The sequence below is a fragment of the Pristis pectinata genome, chromosome 30 (assembly GCF_009764475.1).
Source record: "Pristis pectinata isolate sPriPec2 chromosome 30, sPriPec2.1.pri, whole genome shotgun sequence".
NCBI classification, from domain to species: domain Eukaryota; kingdom Metazoa; phylum Chordata; class Chondrichthyes; order Rhinopristiformes; family Pristidae; genus Pristis; species Pristis pectinata.
This window is the reverse complement of record NC_067434.1, coordinates 8,128,627-8,145,183: the sequence shown is the minus strand read 5'-3', so window position 1 is coordinate 8,145,183 and position 16,557 is coordinate 8,128,627. Positions and strand designations below refer to the sequence as shown.

Below are 16,557 nucleotides of genomic sequence, written 5' to 3'. Positions count from 1 at the left end.
GTTCAAGTATTCTAAATGTGGTGAGAATTTCTCTTCTACTAACCTTTAAACCATTGATCCAAATTACTATCACTCCCTTGTTGAAAAAGTGTGTCCTCATCTCCTGCCGTAGTCCTTCCACCAAGTACTTTAAATCCATCCCACCTCGTCATCTGTCAGTACCATGTTTCCAGAATTTTACAAGATTCAGTTAGTCTCAGGATGTTCACCATGCCGGCAATGTTTCAACCACCTTCATTGCATGTAGGCTGCCCACAGGGAGGGCATCTATCCCCTGCCCCTCGGCTCCTCATCCGTCTCATACTCCAGTTAGTGCCAGAATGATTTTAAGCATGGGGCCGTGAAGAGCCAAGCAGAAATCACCGTAAAGTGGATTGGGGGGAGGAGAGAATGGGATTATGGGGTTGCATTGAGAGCTGGCATATGCTTGATGGGCTGAATGGCTGCCTTAAGGAAATATAACTCAACCTTGCTTCACAGAGTGCACATGGGTTGTCGTCATCATGGCTATCCCTCGAAGTCGAGGATGATGGTCTTTGTTCCGTTGATCAGAAGTAGCCCACAGAGCGAAGATGCCTGTGCGTGTACTTGTTTAACGTGTACTTGATGTTGCACTGCAAAAACCACACAATACTTGACAAATCAACCAACTGATTCCAATGGCATGGAAACCACAACGATTGGAGCTGATGGATTTGTTGCAGCCTTCATCCGCCTTCACAGCCATTGAGTTCGAAATAACTTCGTCCGCCTGTTCCACCGTTGAGGTCTTGGTTGGATTGTTCTTTGTCAAGGACCTCACCATCAACCTTACCGCCATGGGTGACCCTACCAGGAGCATAGCTCCAGACAGCATCGTTCTCGGGATCTCAGGACCACGCAAGCTTCTCCACCACGACAAGGTGACAATCCACAGAGAAGACATGTGTTGTAGAAAGGCCCATAAGATAACCAACATTAAAAGTGGAGTAACCAATTTATTCTTTATACAATAAAGCAGAGGAAGCTTTAATAACATAGCATACACAACAAAGTGAATTCTTTACACTTTGAAATCTGCATGCCTGGGCTTACCTAAGGCATGTTTGTGGTAAAGATTCCTTTCACATAAGTTGGAGAAAGATAATTATTTAGAGTATGCTCAATTTTATACATAATACAGATGACTCAGATTCACAATATTGCCAGTGTTACACACAATTATTGATTAATAGGTGAAGATGGCCCAAACAATGACAAACTACAAAATCTACGATCTGTATCTCCCCGTTGCCAGTCACCTCCACTCCCCCTCCCACACGATCACTGATATGTCAGTCCTCGGCCTCTTCCACAGCCAGGAGAATTCCAAGCACAAACTGGAGGAACAGCACTTCATTTTCCATCTTGGAACCTTGCAGTCTAACGGCATGAACATTGAAATCTCCCACTTTAAGTAATCCCCCCCACCTTCCCCACAACCCTCCCCCCCCCCCACCAAGCTTCTTCTCTTCTTGCCTCTCCTGGCCTGTCTCTCTTTTTTCTACCTTTCTTTCCTTTCTTTCCTTACCTTTGACCCATCCCCCAGTGGATCTGCTCTCCCCTCCTCCCCCGCACCCGCCTATCACTTTCTCTTACCTGTATCTACCTATCACCACCTTGTGCCCAACCTGCCTCCCCTCTTTTGTCCACCTATCACTGCCCTCCCTTTCCCTCCTATATATGGGGCTTTGTCCTTTTCCTATCTTCAGTCCTGAAGAAGGGTCCTGACCCAAAACATTGACCACCTGGTTTTCTCCACGGATGCTGTCTGGCCTGCTGAGTTCATCCAGCATCATTGTGTTTTTCATCCAGATTCCAGCATCTGCAGTCCTTTGTTTCTCTAATGACAAAACTACGATGTACTGCCCCATCCTATCAAGGCTTTCACCCATGCTGCACATTTTCTTGAAGTTAATAGTTTGCAATCCATGATCTCTAATTTTAATGAACCATGGAAGATCCTTAATGATAATATTAACTATTCACACTTCTGTTTCCCTTCAGGGGCAACTTTCTAAATTGGTTTCTAGTCCTACAATGACTGTGGAATACTGCCCCCAGCTTCGAACCAAGTTGATAGAAGGTTTTTCCTTTTATTGGTTCTGACAGCAGATAGACATCATTGTCAGCTATATGTAACTCTGAGTCCCAGCAGTGTTGACAGAGGACTGCTCCTGAGCATTTCAAACTGAAGTAGTTGTATGAGGATATTGTCAGGGAGCCATGCTAGGAACAAAGAAACTGACATTCAGAGAGAGGACTGGCTTTTTTTGCTCAACAGAGCCACTGGCATCCAATAGGCTTGCAATGTAGCATAAACCAGATTGCACTTCAGTATCAGTGCCTCCAGATCTGGTCTAACTGAGAGGATTAATTCCATGATGGTAGCTGTCTGCTCCTAAATCATACTTGTCTGCTGCTGGACAGTGGCAAACAGAGCTCCAATGGGAGTAGATTGGAGCTTGACGATAAGTCAATATAAGTCAATTGCAACCATGAAGAAGGCACATCAGCATCTCTACTTTCTTAGAAGTTTAAGGAGATTCAGCATGTCATTGAAGACTCTGACAAACTTCCACGGATGTACAGTGGAAAGCATTCTGACTGGTTGCATCATAGCCTGGTATGAAAACTCCAGTGCACGGGAACACAAGTGGCTACAGAGAGTGGTTGACTCAGCCAGTTCCATCACAGGTACAGCTCTCCCAACCATCGAGGACATCTACATGAGGCAAGGTCTCAAGAAGGCGACACTTATCACTGAGGACCCCCACCATCTGGGCCATGCCCTCTTCTTGTTGCTGCCATCAGGCAGAAGGTACAGGACCCTGAAGACCCACACCTCAAGGTTCAACAACTGCTTCTTCCCCACTGCCATCAGGTCTTGAACTTATCTGAAAAACCCCAATTCTACCTCAGACTGTACTTCCGTCAACTTGCACTAATGGCATTATGTTTATTTTTGTTTATTTGTTCATGTAAGTTATGTATAATTCACACTGATTTAAGTTTATGCAAGTTATGTTTGTCATGTTTGCAATGTACGGTGCTGCTGCTGCAAAAAGCTAATTTTCATGCCATTTATACCCTGGGCACATATATCCATGACAATAAACTTCAACCTTGAACCTGAACCTGAACCTGAGTAGACTGAGAATCCAATGAAGCACATGAACTTTGGCGAGCTACCTGTGCATCAACAGAAGCTGAAGCCTGCCCCGTCAGCTGTTGCATGGTGGGAATGTCATCTCCTTCTCACATTGAAGTGCCCAACACATTCCAGCTAGCAAGGATGTGATCCTGGCTCATTAAAGGTGCTGCAAGAGTTACTACATTCTTTGATATTACTATATTAGTATATTCCTTGATATGTCTTGGTTCATTAGTAGGCCAAACATGGAATCTACTTGATTGGAATGAGAAGGCATAGAGATTAGCTTGTTCATATCAAGTGCAAAATTGGAGAATGCTCTAAATAATGCTTCTTCCATATCTCCATGGTACTTTGTATTCTAGGAATCCTCATGAGAATGGCTGTTGATGATGAAGCAATGTCTAGCGTTTCCTTCACCATGATTCACAGGGATTGACTGTGGCTGAGAATCCTTTTGCTGGTAAAAAAGTTCTATAGACCTTGGAGTACAAGTATATAGTTCCCTGAAAGTTGCAACACACGTAAACAGAGAGGTGAAGAAGGCATATGGTATTCTTACTTTCATCAGCCAAGGAATTCAGTACCAAAGTTGGGATGCCACAAGTACAGTGTTAGGCTGCACTTGGAGTATTGTGTACAGTTCTGGTTGCGACACTACAGGAAAGATATGATAAAGCTGGACAGGGTGCAGAAAAGATTCACACTGTCTTCCCTAGAACGAAGGAAGTTGAGAGATGGCATGATAGAGGTATATAAAATTATGAGAGACATTGACAAGGTTGACAGCCAGAATTTGTTTCCCATGCTAGGGGTGTCTAAAACTAGGGGGCATAGGTTTAAGGTGAGAGGGAGGTTTAAAGGGATCTGAGGGATAAATTTTTCACACAAAGAGTCATTGGTCTCTGGAATGAGTTGCCAGAGGATGTGGCAGAGGCAGGAGCAGTAGCAACATTTAAGAGGCATCTGGACAGGTATTTAAAAGAGCAGGGCGTAGAAGGGTATGGAATTAATGTAGGCAGATGGGGATTTGTATAAACAAGCACGACGGTTGGCATAGATACGATGGGCTAAATGGCTTGTTTCTATGTAATACAACTCGATGACTCTATATATTCATTTTCCTCTATATATTCATTTTCAGGATATGGGCATCACTGGCAAGGCCAACATTTATTGCCCACCTCTACTTGCCGTTGAGAAAATGATGGTGAGCTAACTTCTTGAACCTCTGCAGTGTTGTTGGACCTGGAGTTCTGGGATTTATATAAAGCGACAATGAATGACCAACAATATATTTCCGTATCAGGATGGTTTGTGATGGAGGGAAACCAGCAGGTAGTGATGTTCCCCATATACCTGCTGCCCTTATCTTGGTGTGAGAAATCAGGCACTGTTGGAATGGTCTGGCTGTGTAACTGTAGTGCATTTTGTAGGTGCTACACACTGTGCACTGGTGGCAGAGCAAATGGATATTTAGGTTGGTTGATGGGCTTCAAATTAAGCAGGCTGCTTTGCCCCAAGTAGTGTTGAGTCCTTGAAAATTATTGGCACTGCACTCATCCAGGCAAGTGGAGATTATTCCATTGTATTGCTGATTTGTTCCTTGTAGATGGTAGAAATGTTTTGGGGAATCAGGAAATGGATCATTCACAGCAGGGTTCCCAGCCACTGAACTGCTCTTGTAGCCACATTATTTATACAACTGGTCCAGCTGAGTTTCTGGTTAATAGAGACCACCCCAACCCCTCAGGATATTGATGGTGGGGGACTCAGCAATGTCAAGGGTAGATGGTTACTTACTCTCTCGTTGAAGGTGGTCATAGCCTGGCACTTCTGCAGTGCAAAAGTAACAGCCTGTGTGTCAATTAAGTCTTGCTGCGTGCCTGTTTCATTTGCTGACAAGTTGCAAATAGTATTGAAAATTGTAAAATTCATCAGTGAACATTCCCACTTCTGACCTTCTGAATCAAGGAAAGAAGTGGGAATTACTGAAGCACCTGAAGATGTTGGGCCCATGGTATTACCCTGAGGAAATCCTGTAGTGATGTCTTTGGGCTGCAACGATTGACGTCTGACAACCACAACCATCTTCCTTGTATGAAATATGGCTCCAGCCATTGGAGTGCCTTCCCTTTGACACATAATTGACTTCAGGGTGCCTTGATGCCTCACTCCGTCAAATGCTGCCTTAATGTCAAGATCACTCTTGCCTCTCCTCTAGAATTCAGTTCTTTGGTCCATGTTTGGATCAAAGCTGTGATGAGGTCTGACTTTTCTTCCTTCAGTACTACAGCTAGGATCTTGTCAGGTCCTGTAGCCTTTGTAGTACACAGTGCTCATAGCTGTTTCTCGATATCATGTAGAGTGAATCAAATTGGTTGGAGACCGGCTTCTCTGATGGTGGGATCTCAGGAGACAGCTGAGACAGATCTCCTATTCAGGACTTCTATCTGAACATGGTGGTGAATGCTTCAGCCTTTTCATTAGCACTTGCATGCTGGGACCCGCCATTGCTGAGGTGTGAATGTTCTTGGAGTTTTCACCACCTATTATCTTGTTAATTATCCACCACCATTCATGACTATCAAAGAGGGAGGATTGCCTAAGTGTTCAAAGTGTGTAGCGAACAACAGATTCAACCATAACCTGCAGTGATCTGGAGTCTAGAACCAGTGACTTTAACCTCTACATTTAAAGCTCTGCAAGCTAAGGTGTGTGACTGGAGCTGTTCTGCAGAATGTTGCAGAGAAGATTGTTAACATTGGCTTAGAAAAGCTTAGCTTTCAAATGAATTGCTCCTCAAGCATTTGGAGAAAAATGTGAGGTTTACTGAACATTCTTGGGGAAGGCATCTGCAGGACTCTTTCTTTGGTGACACCAGACATGTCTGACTTTTTACTACATCTGTCCTGTACTTACAGCTAGCAGTACCACCACAGAATGATCCATAAATAGGAGGTAGTAAGTGCTGAGGTGGCAGGTAATCTTGCCCACAGTGACTGCTGTTAATAACAGCAGCCTTCTGTATACTAGTCAACCTTCAATATTCAAGATCACCTGTTAACTTTTCTTCTAAACTCAGAGTACAGGTCCAAACTGCCCAACTTCTCATCATATCTCAACTCCTTCATCCCAGCAATCAACTAAGTGAACTTTCTCTGCACTTCCCCTAATGCAATTATATCCTTCCTTAAATATGGAGACCAAAAGTGTATGCTGGGTAACATTAAAATGCCAGACACCAGCAACTATCACAAATAGTAATCACTAGTTTCACCTTCTAAATTGACAGCAAGAGAAAGAGCAGAAAATGTATTTTAGTTAAGATAAAAAAGTAATGTTTAATACAATTACTGTATTGGTCATATCTATATTTGTCATTGTATCATCAGAGAAAATTGTCACTCTATAATCTTTTTGCATGTGTTATTCTGGACATTGCTTTTTTATTCATTTCGGGGGATGTGGGTTTCACTGATAAGGCCAGCATTTATTGGCCAACCCTAATTGCTCTTAAAAAGCTGTTGGTAAGTCACCTTGTTGAACAACTGCAGATGTTCTGGTGAATGTACTTCAACACCATTAGTGCGTAGGGATTCCAAGCTGTAGACTCAATGAGAATTGGGGATATATTCCCATAAGCAATGTCTGTGATTTGGAGGGGAACCTGTAGGTGGTAAAGTTCCCATCTACCCACTGCTCTTGATTATAGGAGTCAGAGGTTTGGGAGGTCAGGGTATCCTAGGCAACTATCTGCAGTACATTTTGTAGATGGCGCATGGTACAGCCATGGTGCACTGATTTTGGAGGGTGGTGGATGGGTTTCCAGTTGAGTTGGCTCCTTTGTGCTGGATATTGACAAACTTCTTGAGTGTTATTGGAGCTACACACATGTAGGCAAATGGAGAGTATTCCATCACACTCCTGACCTGCCCTATAGATGTTAGATGGGATTTGGGGTATTAGGAAATGAATCATTTGCCACAGAATATCCAGCCTCTGATCTGCTGTTGTAGCCACACACAATGGTTATGGTTAAGGGTAACTCCACCCCCACACTCACACCATCTCCCAATCCCCAAGGAAGCTGATACCTGGGGGATTTGATGATGCTAAATGCACAGAATGTCAATGGTGGATGGTTTCTCTCTTGTTAGAGATAGATGTTACTTGCCATTTATCAGCAATGCCAGATGTTCAATTTCTGAGGAGATGCAAATGAAATTGTGCAATTATCAGCAAACATCCTTACTTGTGATCTTTTGTTGGAAGGAATGTCATTGATGAAGAAACAAAACATGGTCGGGCCTAGGACACTAAGCTGGCAAATTCCTGTGCAATGTCCTGGTGCCATATTACACCCAAGTGTTGGAACTGTGGCAAATCGACCTAAGCAAAACAATATTATATTTCATCTGAGCTTGGAGTCCATCAACCAGTTCCAACATGAGAATATTTAATCAACAAAGCCCCAGTAACACTTTGTAGGTATAATCTGTCACAAATACTAGAATTTATAGAAATGTGTTGAAAATATTTAAAAGCCAACAAAAGTTGTTAACTCTGCAAACATTCATTATAGGATTTGGAAATCTGCTAATTCTAGTTAACAAAACTATTTTCCATGTGTTTCTTTGGGCACACCTCAAAGCCAGGTTTGGAGAAAGGATATCAGGCATCACTGATATTTAGTTCAACCCAACTCTAAAATTAGTGCAAATGATAAGTCTGACTGATATCTACTATGTGATTAGTTGAAATAAATACTGTACCACTCCAAGCAGAAGGTGAGCTGTGCACTTCAACCCAGCCAGGCTTCATTCAGCACCTTTCAGCTTGGCTGAGAAGAATAATTTTCCGTGAAGTGCATTTAGAACTATTGAGTGCACCTCAAATTACTGGGTGAGATCTCTAACCCACTTCTGGGTACAAAACAAACCCTGTAATGAGTAGATGAAATTCCAAACCATATGAAAAGTGCATGCAATTAAGCATCACATCAGGAGAATATGAAAGTATATTTAAAGTAGGTCACAGTCTAGGTGACATATAGATGGCGTCGATGGATAATTCACAGCACAAACAGCAAGTGACTGTATAGAACTGTATGTCCATATTGAGTGCATGTTGCAGTAGAGATCATAACACAAGTGGTTGTCAGTAGAAATCATAGCAATGGTTGGTGATAGTATTGCCATAAACAGTGGCATTACAGACAGCAATAGGTGCCTGTAATGGCCATGTCTGATGCAAGTTGCATTAATGTAGCTAAAATATGTATCACTATAACCTACATCATGATTAAATGGCAATATAGATTGTATTAAGAATTGTAGGAATTTACAGCACAGAAAGGAGAGTACACCAAGAAAGAAAAGTACACCACTGCAATCTCTAATCTCATAATCCAGTGTAACCCTCACTGTACTATTACTTTAAAGTCAGGAGATTAATTCTGGTTCACAGGGGAATGAGGAGGGCCTGCCAGGAGCAGCACCATAGTCCTAACATACCTCCACATGAATGGTGGTGGACAATTAAACCACTAATGGAAGGAGAAGGCTCCAATGACATCCCAAACCACAACAAAATGATGGGGTTTAGCACATGAAAGGTAAGGCAAGGGTGAAGCATTTGCAATCATGTTCAGCCAGAAGTGCCAACTACATAACTATCTCAGCTACATCCTGAAATTCCCATCACCACTAAAGCCAGTCTTCAATTAATTCAATTCACCCCTCGTGATGTCAAGAAACAGCAGAGACCTGGGCCCAACCAAAGTCAACTGCTTCATCAGTGACTTTCCTTCTTACAGAGTCCAACAGCACAGAAACAGTCCCTTCACCTCACCATGTCCACACTGACCATCAGTTACCCAGCTGCACTAATCCCACTTATCAGCACTTGCTCAGCAGCCTTCAATGCCTTGGCAATTCAAGTGCATTTCTGGATACTTTTTAAACTTTCTGAGGATACTTACTTCCACCACCTATTTATATACTCCACTCCAGATTCCAACTACCCTCCGGATGAGAAAAAAATGTCCTCAGGAAATCTCTTCCCCCTTATCCTAAACCTATATCCAATAGTTTTTGACATTTCTATTAGGGAAAAGGTTTCTGCTCTCTATCCAGTCTAAGCTGCTCATAATTTTATACACTTCAATCAGGTCCCCCCTCAGCCTCCTCCGCTCCAAGGGAACAAACCCAGCCTATCCAGTCCCTCCTCATATATGAAATGTTCGATCCCAGGCGACATCCTGGTGAATTTCTTCTGTACCTTCTCCTTTGTAATTATGTCCTTCCTTTGGTGTTGTGACTAGAACTGTGTGTTGTATTCCAGCTATGTCCTAATGAGAACACTATTATATCCTTCCTGCTCTTATATTCCATGTCCCAGCTGATGAAGGCGAGTATCCTCTATGCTTTATTCACTGTCTTATCTACCTGCCACTTTCAGGGATCCTTGGGCTTGTACAGAAACAGGCCCTTCTGACCATCAAGGACTATCTACACTAATCCTACGATCCGTAGCTGACTATCCCTTGATAATTCAAATGCTCATCCAGATGCTTTTAAGTGCTGTGAAAGTACTCGATTCCACTAACTTCTCCAAGCAGAGTGTTCCAGATTGCAATCACCCTCTGGGTGAAAACATTCTTCTGCAGATCCTCTCTAAACCTTTCACTACTCACCTTAAACCTAAGCCCTCTTGTCTTAGACAAATCTTTGATGGGAAAATGTTTCTTACTGTCTCCCCATTCAATGCCTCTCAGTTTGCCTGTCAGGGATGTCCCCCTACCCCACACCCAGCCCCCTCTATTCCAAGGAAAACAGACACAGCCCGTCCCATTTCTCCTCATAATTGAAATATTCCATCACAGGCAACATTCTGGTGAATCTCCTCTGCACCCTCTCCAGTGTTGTCCCTTCCTATCGTGTGTCGACTAGAACTACACACAATACTCCTGCTGTGACCTAACCAACATTTTATAAAGTTGTCCCAAGATCTCCCTGCTCTTATACTCTATGCCTCAGCTAATGAAGGCAGGCATCCTGTATGGCTTCTTTACCAACCTATCGACTTGTGCTGCCACCTTCAGGGACCTTGGGACTTGTATACCAAGGTCCCTTGGATCCTCAAAACCTCTCAGAGCCCTACCATTCATGGTATATGTCCTACCCCTATCTGACCTCCCCAAATTGCAACACCTCACCTCACTGTCAGAATTAAATTCCATCTGCCAGGACCCTACCCAATTTACCAACTGATCAATATCATTCTGTAGCCTAAGACTACTCTCCTCAGTATCAACAGCACTACCAATTTTTGTGTCATCTATAAACTTATTAATCATATCTCCCACATTATATTTAAATAAATCATTAATATCACAAGATCACAAGACAAAGGAGCAGAAGTAGGCCATTCGGCCCATCGAGTCTGCATGAGCTAAACTAAAACTATTCCTATCTAGCCCCAATTTCAAGCCTTATCCCCATTTCCCTTGATACCTTGACTAATTAGATACCTATCAATCTCCTCCTTAAACACCCCCAATGATCAGGCCTCTACTGCTGTATGTGGCAAAGAATTCCATAAATTCACTACCCTCTGGCTAAAGAAATTTCTCCTCATTTCTGTTTTAAACTGGTACCCTTTAATTCTAAGACTGTGCCCTCTAGTCCTGGACCAAGGGAAACAGCTTAGCCACATCTACTCTGTCCAGTCCTTTCAACATTCTAAATGTTTCTATGAAGTCCCCTCTCATTCTCCTGTACTCCAGTGAGTACAGTCCAAGTGCCGACAAACGTTCATCGTATGTAAGGCCTTTCATTCTGGGAATCATCCTCGTAAATCTTTTCTGAACTGTCTCCAACATCAGTACATCCTTCCTAAGATAAGGGGCCCAAAACTGCACACGGTATTCCAGATGAGGGTCCCAGCATTGATCCCCATGATATCCCACTGGTCATAGGCTTCCAAAAACCAAAGCAACATCTATCATTACCATCTGGATCCTATTACCAAGCCAATTTTGGATCAATTTGCCAACTTGCTTTCAATCCCATGGGCTCTTTGAACCAATCTTCCACGTGAGAGAGGCCTTACTGAAGTCCATGCAAACCAAATCAACAGCACAGCTCTCATTAATTTTTTTTATCTCTTCAAAAAAGTCAATTAAATTAGTTAAACAGGATCGTTCCCCCCCCCAATAAATCTGTGCTATCACTGATCAATCCCATCCTTGCTAAGTGTAGATTCATCATGCCCCTCAGAACTTTTTACAATAAGTTCCCTACCAGTGACATTAGAATAACTGGCCTATAATTTCCTGACTTGTCCCTGCTACCATTCTTGAATAAAGGTGCCAGATTTGCTGCCTTCCAGTCATCTGTCTGTCACCTCACCTGTGGGCAGCAAAGATTTAAACATTTTCTGTCAGGGCCCCAGCATTCTTCTCCATTGCCTCAGGAGTAGATGACAATACAAACTATGCTGAAAGCTGGCAGCACTGACAATATTGAGTAAAGGCCAGTACAGTTCATGCTGCGTGTGATTGACAGGACCAACATTTTCAAGAGTAAACGGCAGCTGACAGCGATACAATCCATGCTGAGAGCAGGTGACAGGAAACCGTGCCGAGTGTAGTTAGCAGTATCAGGAGTCGATGGCCACGCAGACGAGGGCATTGCATATATAGCAGCACAGGAAGTAACTATGACATTGCAGTGACTGTACTAACAGTATGAAGAGTGGCTGACAGTATAAACCTGATCAAGAATGTCTGTACTGAATGTCAGTTCCAATTACAACAGCATCAAGAGTAAATGACCAAGCTTAAAGCAGATGACAGTGTCAAGATTGTCAGGAGTAGCTAGCAATAAAGACAATACGGAATGGACAGTAGCAAACCTTTCAAGAGTGGATGTCAGTGTAAACTTTGTTCAGTGTAAGTGACAGTATTGAGAACAAATTGTAATATTGTCCATGCTGAGAACAGGTAATAGTACCAAAGGTATCAAGAGGCAATGACAGTGTTGACCACCCAGAGAACTTGGACTGTGCCAAGTGTGATTAACGGTGGCAGGAATGGGTGGCGATGTAGATGGCTGTACAGGTGAACAGTGAGAACAAGGATCCAATGACAGTAAACAGCAGTACAGAGAGTGGGTGCCAGTAATGACAATATTGAGAGTAAACACCAATACAGACCATGGTAACAGTACAGACATCAGGAGCAGATGACAGTACCGGCAGCATGGAGAGTGGAAAGGCAGTACAGACCTGGAGGGAGTCAGTGATCCAGCTGACAGTATCAGGAGGACATGCCAGTACACACAGTGTGGGCTACAGCACAGAGAATGACAACAGTTGAAGTTGGCAGTGACAAGACTGACAGTATGAAGAGTAAGCAGTAGGTGATAGTACAGACCAGGTGGCAGTTCCTGCAGAGTGTGGGTTGATTAGCTGCCAGTATGGATTGTGGCGGGAACAGGGGGCAAAACTGTCAGGATTGAGAGTAATGACAGTATTGGAAATGGATGGCATCTAGACTGTTATCCATTCCCGATGCTGTCAACTATGCTCGGTACAGACCTTACTGAGTGCCAGTGACAGTGCCAGCATTATCAAGAATTACCAATGCATACAGTGCTTGGTGTAGATTACAATACAGACAGTATCAGCAGTAGAAGACAGTTCAAGCCATGCTGATCGGAGGTGACAGTAGGGACGCTGGAGGGAATAGATGGGAACGCTGAGTGTAGGTGACAGCAGTGCGAATATTGAGAACGGATAGCAGTTTGTGATTGCAGCGGCAGGAGGTGACAATGCAGACAAAATCTAGTCTGTGATGGCACAAACTTTATAAACAAGAAGTTATCGGAAGTTGCAGTGAAGAGGCAAAATGGGTATTTATACAGCCGCGTAAAACCCCTTGGGCTGGTGCATTGCATCGGAGAGGTGACACTGGGAACAACCTGATGCAGGAGAGGACATCATGCGGCTCCGATTGTGGTTACGAGGAAATGCTAACGCGGAGCCGGTGTGTTTGTGCCGGATACTCACACGACCCACAATGCTGTGATGGTGGAGACGGACAGGCTAACGGGAAGGATGACCCAGGCTGTCATTCCAAGAGGCAGATGGTATCTCGTTTTCTATGCATGTGAACGAGCTCCGCCAGACACTGTAACAGAACCCGGAGCAAGGATCAGTGAGAAATCATCCGTGCTGATAAATCCAGGAGCAGTAAGATCGACTAAACTCTCCACAGTCCCACAAACTGCTCGTTTACTTTTTTTTCCCTTCAACTGAAATATTCCACACGGATGCCTGGTTTCTGGAGCCAGAATGTTTCATCCCCCAGGAGGGGTTCGAGGTCCGGAGTCCATCCCGGGGAAGATACAGCCCCCTTCCCTCCCCACCACTCTCCAGCCCACTCCACGCCTCCACTTACTGGTCCCTCTCTTTCCCCTAGAGTGCGGGATCCCTCGCTGCTCAGCACCAGACCGCCCGGGACTCCAGCAGCTCCGCGCTGCTGCAACACTAACCCAGCGGGAGCATCCCGGCGCGACTCACCGCTAGAGGGCAGCCCTGAGACAAAGGCAGGCGCACCGACAGGGAGACTTGCAAGTGGGACCAAAAGCGGGAGAAAGTGGCATTCAGAGGGAGAGGGATAAGGGGAGAGAGAGAGGCAGACTGATGAACAGTGTAAGGGAGAGAATGACACAGAGAGGAACTAGTGTGGAGGAGCAGAGGGATCTGGGGGTCCATATCCACAGATCCCTGAAAGTTGCCTCACAGGTGGACAAGGTAGTTAAAGCTTATGGGATGTTAGCTTTCATAAGTCGTGGGATCGAGTTTAAGAGCCGCAAAATAATGATGCAGCTCTGCAAAACTCTGGTTAGACCACACTTGGAGTACTGTGTCCAGTTCTGGTCGCCTCATTATAGGAAGGATGTGGAAGCATTGGAAAGGGTGCAGAGGAGATTTACCAGGATGCTGCCTGGATTGGAGAGGATGCATTATGAGGAGAGACTAAGGGAGCTAGGGCTTTACTCTTTGGAGAGAAGGAGATGAGAGGAGACATGATAGAGGTGTACAAAATTTTAGGAGGAATAGATAGAGTGGACAGCCAGCGCCTCTTTCCCAGGGCACCAATGCTCAATACAAGAGGGCATGGCTTTAAAGTAATGGGTGGGAAGTTCAAGGGAGATGTCAGAGGGAGGTTTTTTACCCAGAGAGTGGTTGGGGCATGGAGTGCGCTGCCTGGGGTGGTGGTGGAGGCAGGTGCATTGGTCAAATTCAAGAGATTACTAGATAAACATATGGAGGAATTTAAAATAGAGGGATATGTGGGAGGAAGGGGTTAGATAGTCTTAGGCGAGGTTTAAAGGTCGGCACAACATTGTGGGCCAAAGGGCCAGTATTGTGCTGTACTTTCTATGTTCTATGTTCTATGAAACAGAAAGACAGACACATAATCCTCTGGAAATCTGAAATAAAATCAGAAAATGCTGGAGATACTCAGCAGGTCAGGCGGCATCTGCCACTGTGCTTCCACCAGAACTGAGCCATTCTCAGGAATATTATTCCTGAGATAGAAAGGAACCGGTGGACACAAAGGTGGAACAACATATGGAAGGGACTGAGACTTAGAGATGGGTGCAGGAACCCAGCGGAGCGGCTACTCTGGTGTCCTTGAGCACAGTAGAACAAACGAAAATTGATAGGAGGCAGAAGGTCAAAGGGAGGCAATGAAAGAGAATAGTGTCGAGTGAGAAACCGATTGATAATGAAAAAAAAGACATTTAGCTGAGAAAGATAGGAGGGACAGAGCCCGCTCAACTTCAGGGCAGTGACACAGGGAGGAAAGCATTGCACCACCACTTCCAGATTCTCAGGATGCGCCCGAAGCCCCTACCTAACCATTCACTTCCATCCCTACTCCCACCCTCATAAAAAAACACATGCATCTGTCCTGACCACCACCACCATTTTAGTGGCACTTTGGTGACAGAAGAAATAAATGGGACACTTTACAAACTTTTACCTAGAGATGGAGAAATACAACAGCTTCCTGACAGGTCTGTGTGTGATTCCTTTTTCCACCTTTTTGTGCTTTCTTAATCGATATGCAGAATTTTGGATGGGCAACTCTGACATGATGTCTCAGGGGGTGTTAGCATTGACTCAGTGGTGGAACTCACCTTTGAATCGGAAGAGTTCAAAACCTGCTCCAAAAGCTTGATCATTCAATCAACACCAATACTTCCCTGTATAGTCAGAGGTATCATCTTTCAGATGTGTGGATTTATCCTCCCAAACACCAAATGGGTGGACAGAAACACTTGAAGAACAACTTGCAATTCATAAGGAAACAGTGGGCTGATAAACCTTGCTATGGCTGACTTCTAGGACAATGTTTACATCAGAACCTACCAACCTAGGCCTACAGAACAAAATAAAAACAACAAAACATGATACAGACGCTGGTCAGTAGGGAGATCACAGCTTAAGTAGCCAGTCAGAAACTGATCATGTGACTGATCACTTGCCCACACCAGTGCACAATGGGGATAAACAGTCGAAGGTTTGGAAACTGTACAACAGTTGGAGGGTAAATCGATCCGGTCAGTCAAACTGCAGTTGGAGAAGTCAACCTTTTAATCAAACCCAAGAAAGTACATTCAGCCCAGACTGACTATCTGGGGAATGATCATATCGGATGATAGGTGCCAGTACAAATGGTGCTGGGTGTGATCAAAGGCTATGCTGATGCATTGAAGGCAGTGGTGATTTTATCATCAATGGCTTCCTTCACTCCCGACACATTGGAAGTGGTGTACATTTTCCAGGGTCATAACATCAACCTTGATGGTTGGAGAGTGGTGTTGTGCAGTTGGGAGCAGGTTGGTAAAGAACCTTCGTTTTGCACACATTCACTGTAAGACCCATCCCCTTGTATGCTTCAGTAAATGAGATGGTTATGGTTTGGAGTCCGATCTCTGTGTGTACATAAGTTCACGTCATTTGCAAACTGCAGCTTACACCTGAAGTTTGAGTGACTTTGGTTCTGGATTATAGCTGTTGTAGGTTAGAGTCATAGAGCACTACAGCACAGAAACAGGCCCTTCAGCCCATCTGGTCCATGCTGACCTAGTTTTCTGCCTAGTCCCATCTACCTAGACCCTAGCCCTCCATACCCCTCTCATCCATGCACCTATTCAAACTTCTCTTAAACGTTACAATTGAACCCGCATCCACCACTTCCACTGGCAGCTCGTTCCACACTCACACCACCCTCTGAGTGAAGAAGTTCCCCCTCAGATTCCCCTTAAATATTTCACTTTTCACCCTAAACCCATGTCCTCTAG

The 16,557-nt window shown here is 44.2% G+C and overlaps 1 protein-coding gene across 3 annotated transcripts in view; it reads right to left on the bottom strand.

Annotated features, from left to right (window-relative positions):
* LOC127584646 (transmembrane protein 150A-like) overlaps nt 1-13,756 on the bottom strand; it is a 70,930-nt gene extending 57,174 nt beyond the window's left edge. For 2 of the 3 annotated variants that reach the window (XM_052041483.1, XM_052041485.1), the window contains exons 1-2: nt 13,638-13,735; nt 13,247-13,367 (exon numbers count right to left, since the gene is read on the bottom strand). In XM_052041483.1, the coding sequence (XP_051897443.1) occupies nt 13,247-13,311 (65 nt within the window). In that variant the 5' untranslated portion in view covers nt 13,312-13,367; nt 13,638-13,735. Of the gene's footprint in view, nt 1-13,246; nt 13,368-13,637 lie in introns of all 3 variants that reach the window. The other variant, XM_052041484.1, reaches the window with a different exon arrangement.
* Nucleotides 13,757-16,557: the final 2,801 nt, after the last annotated feature.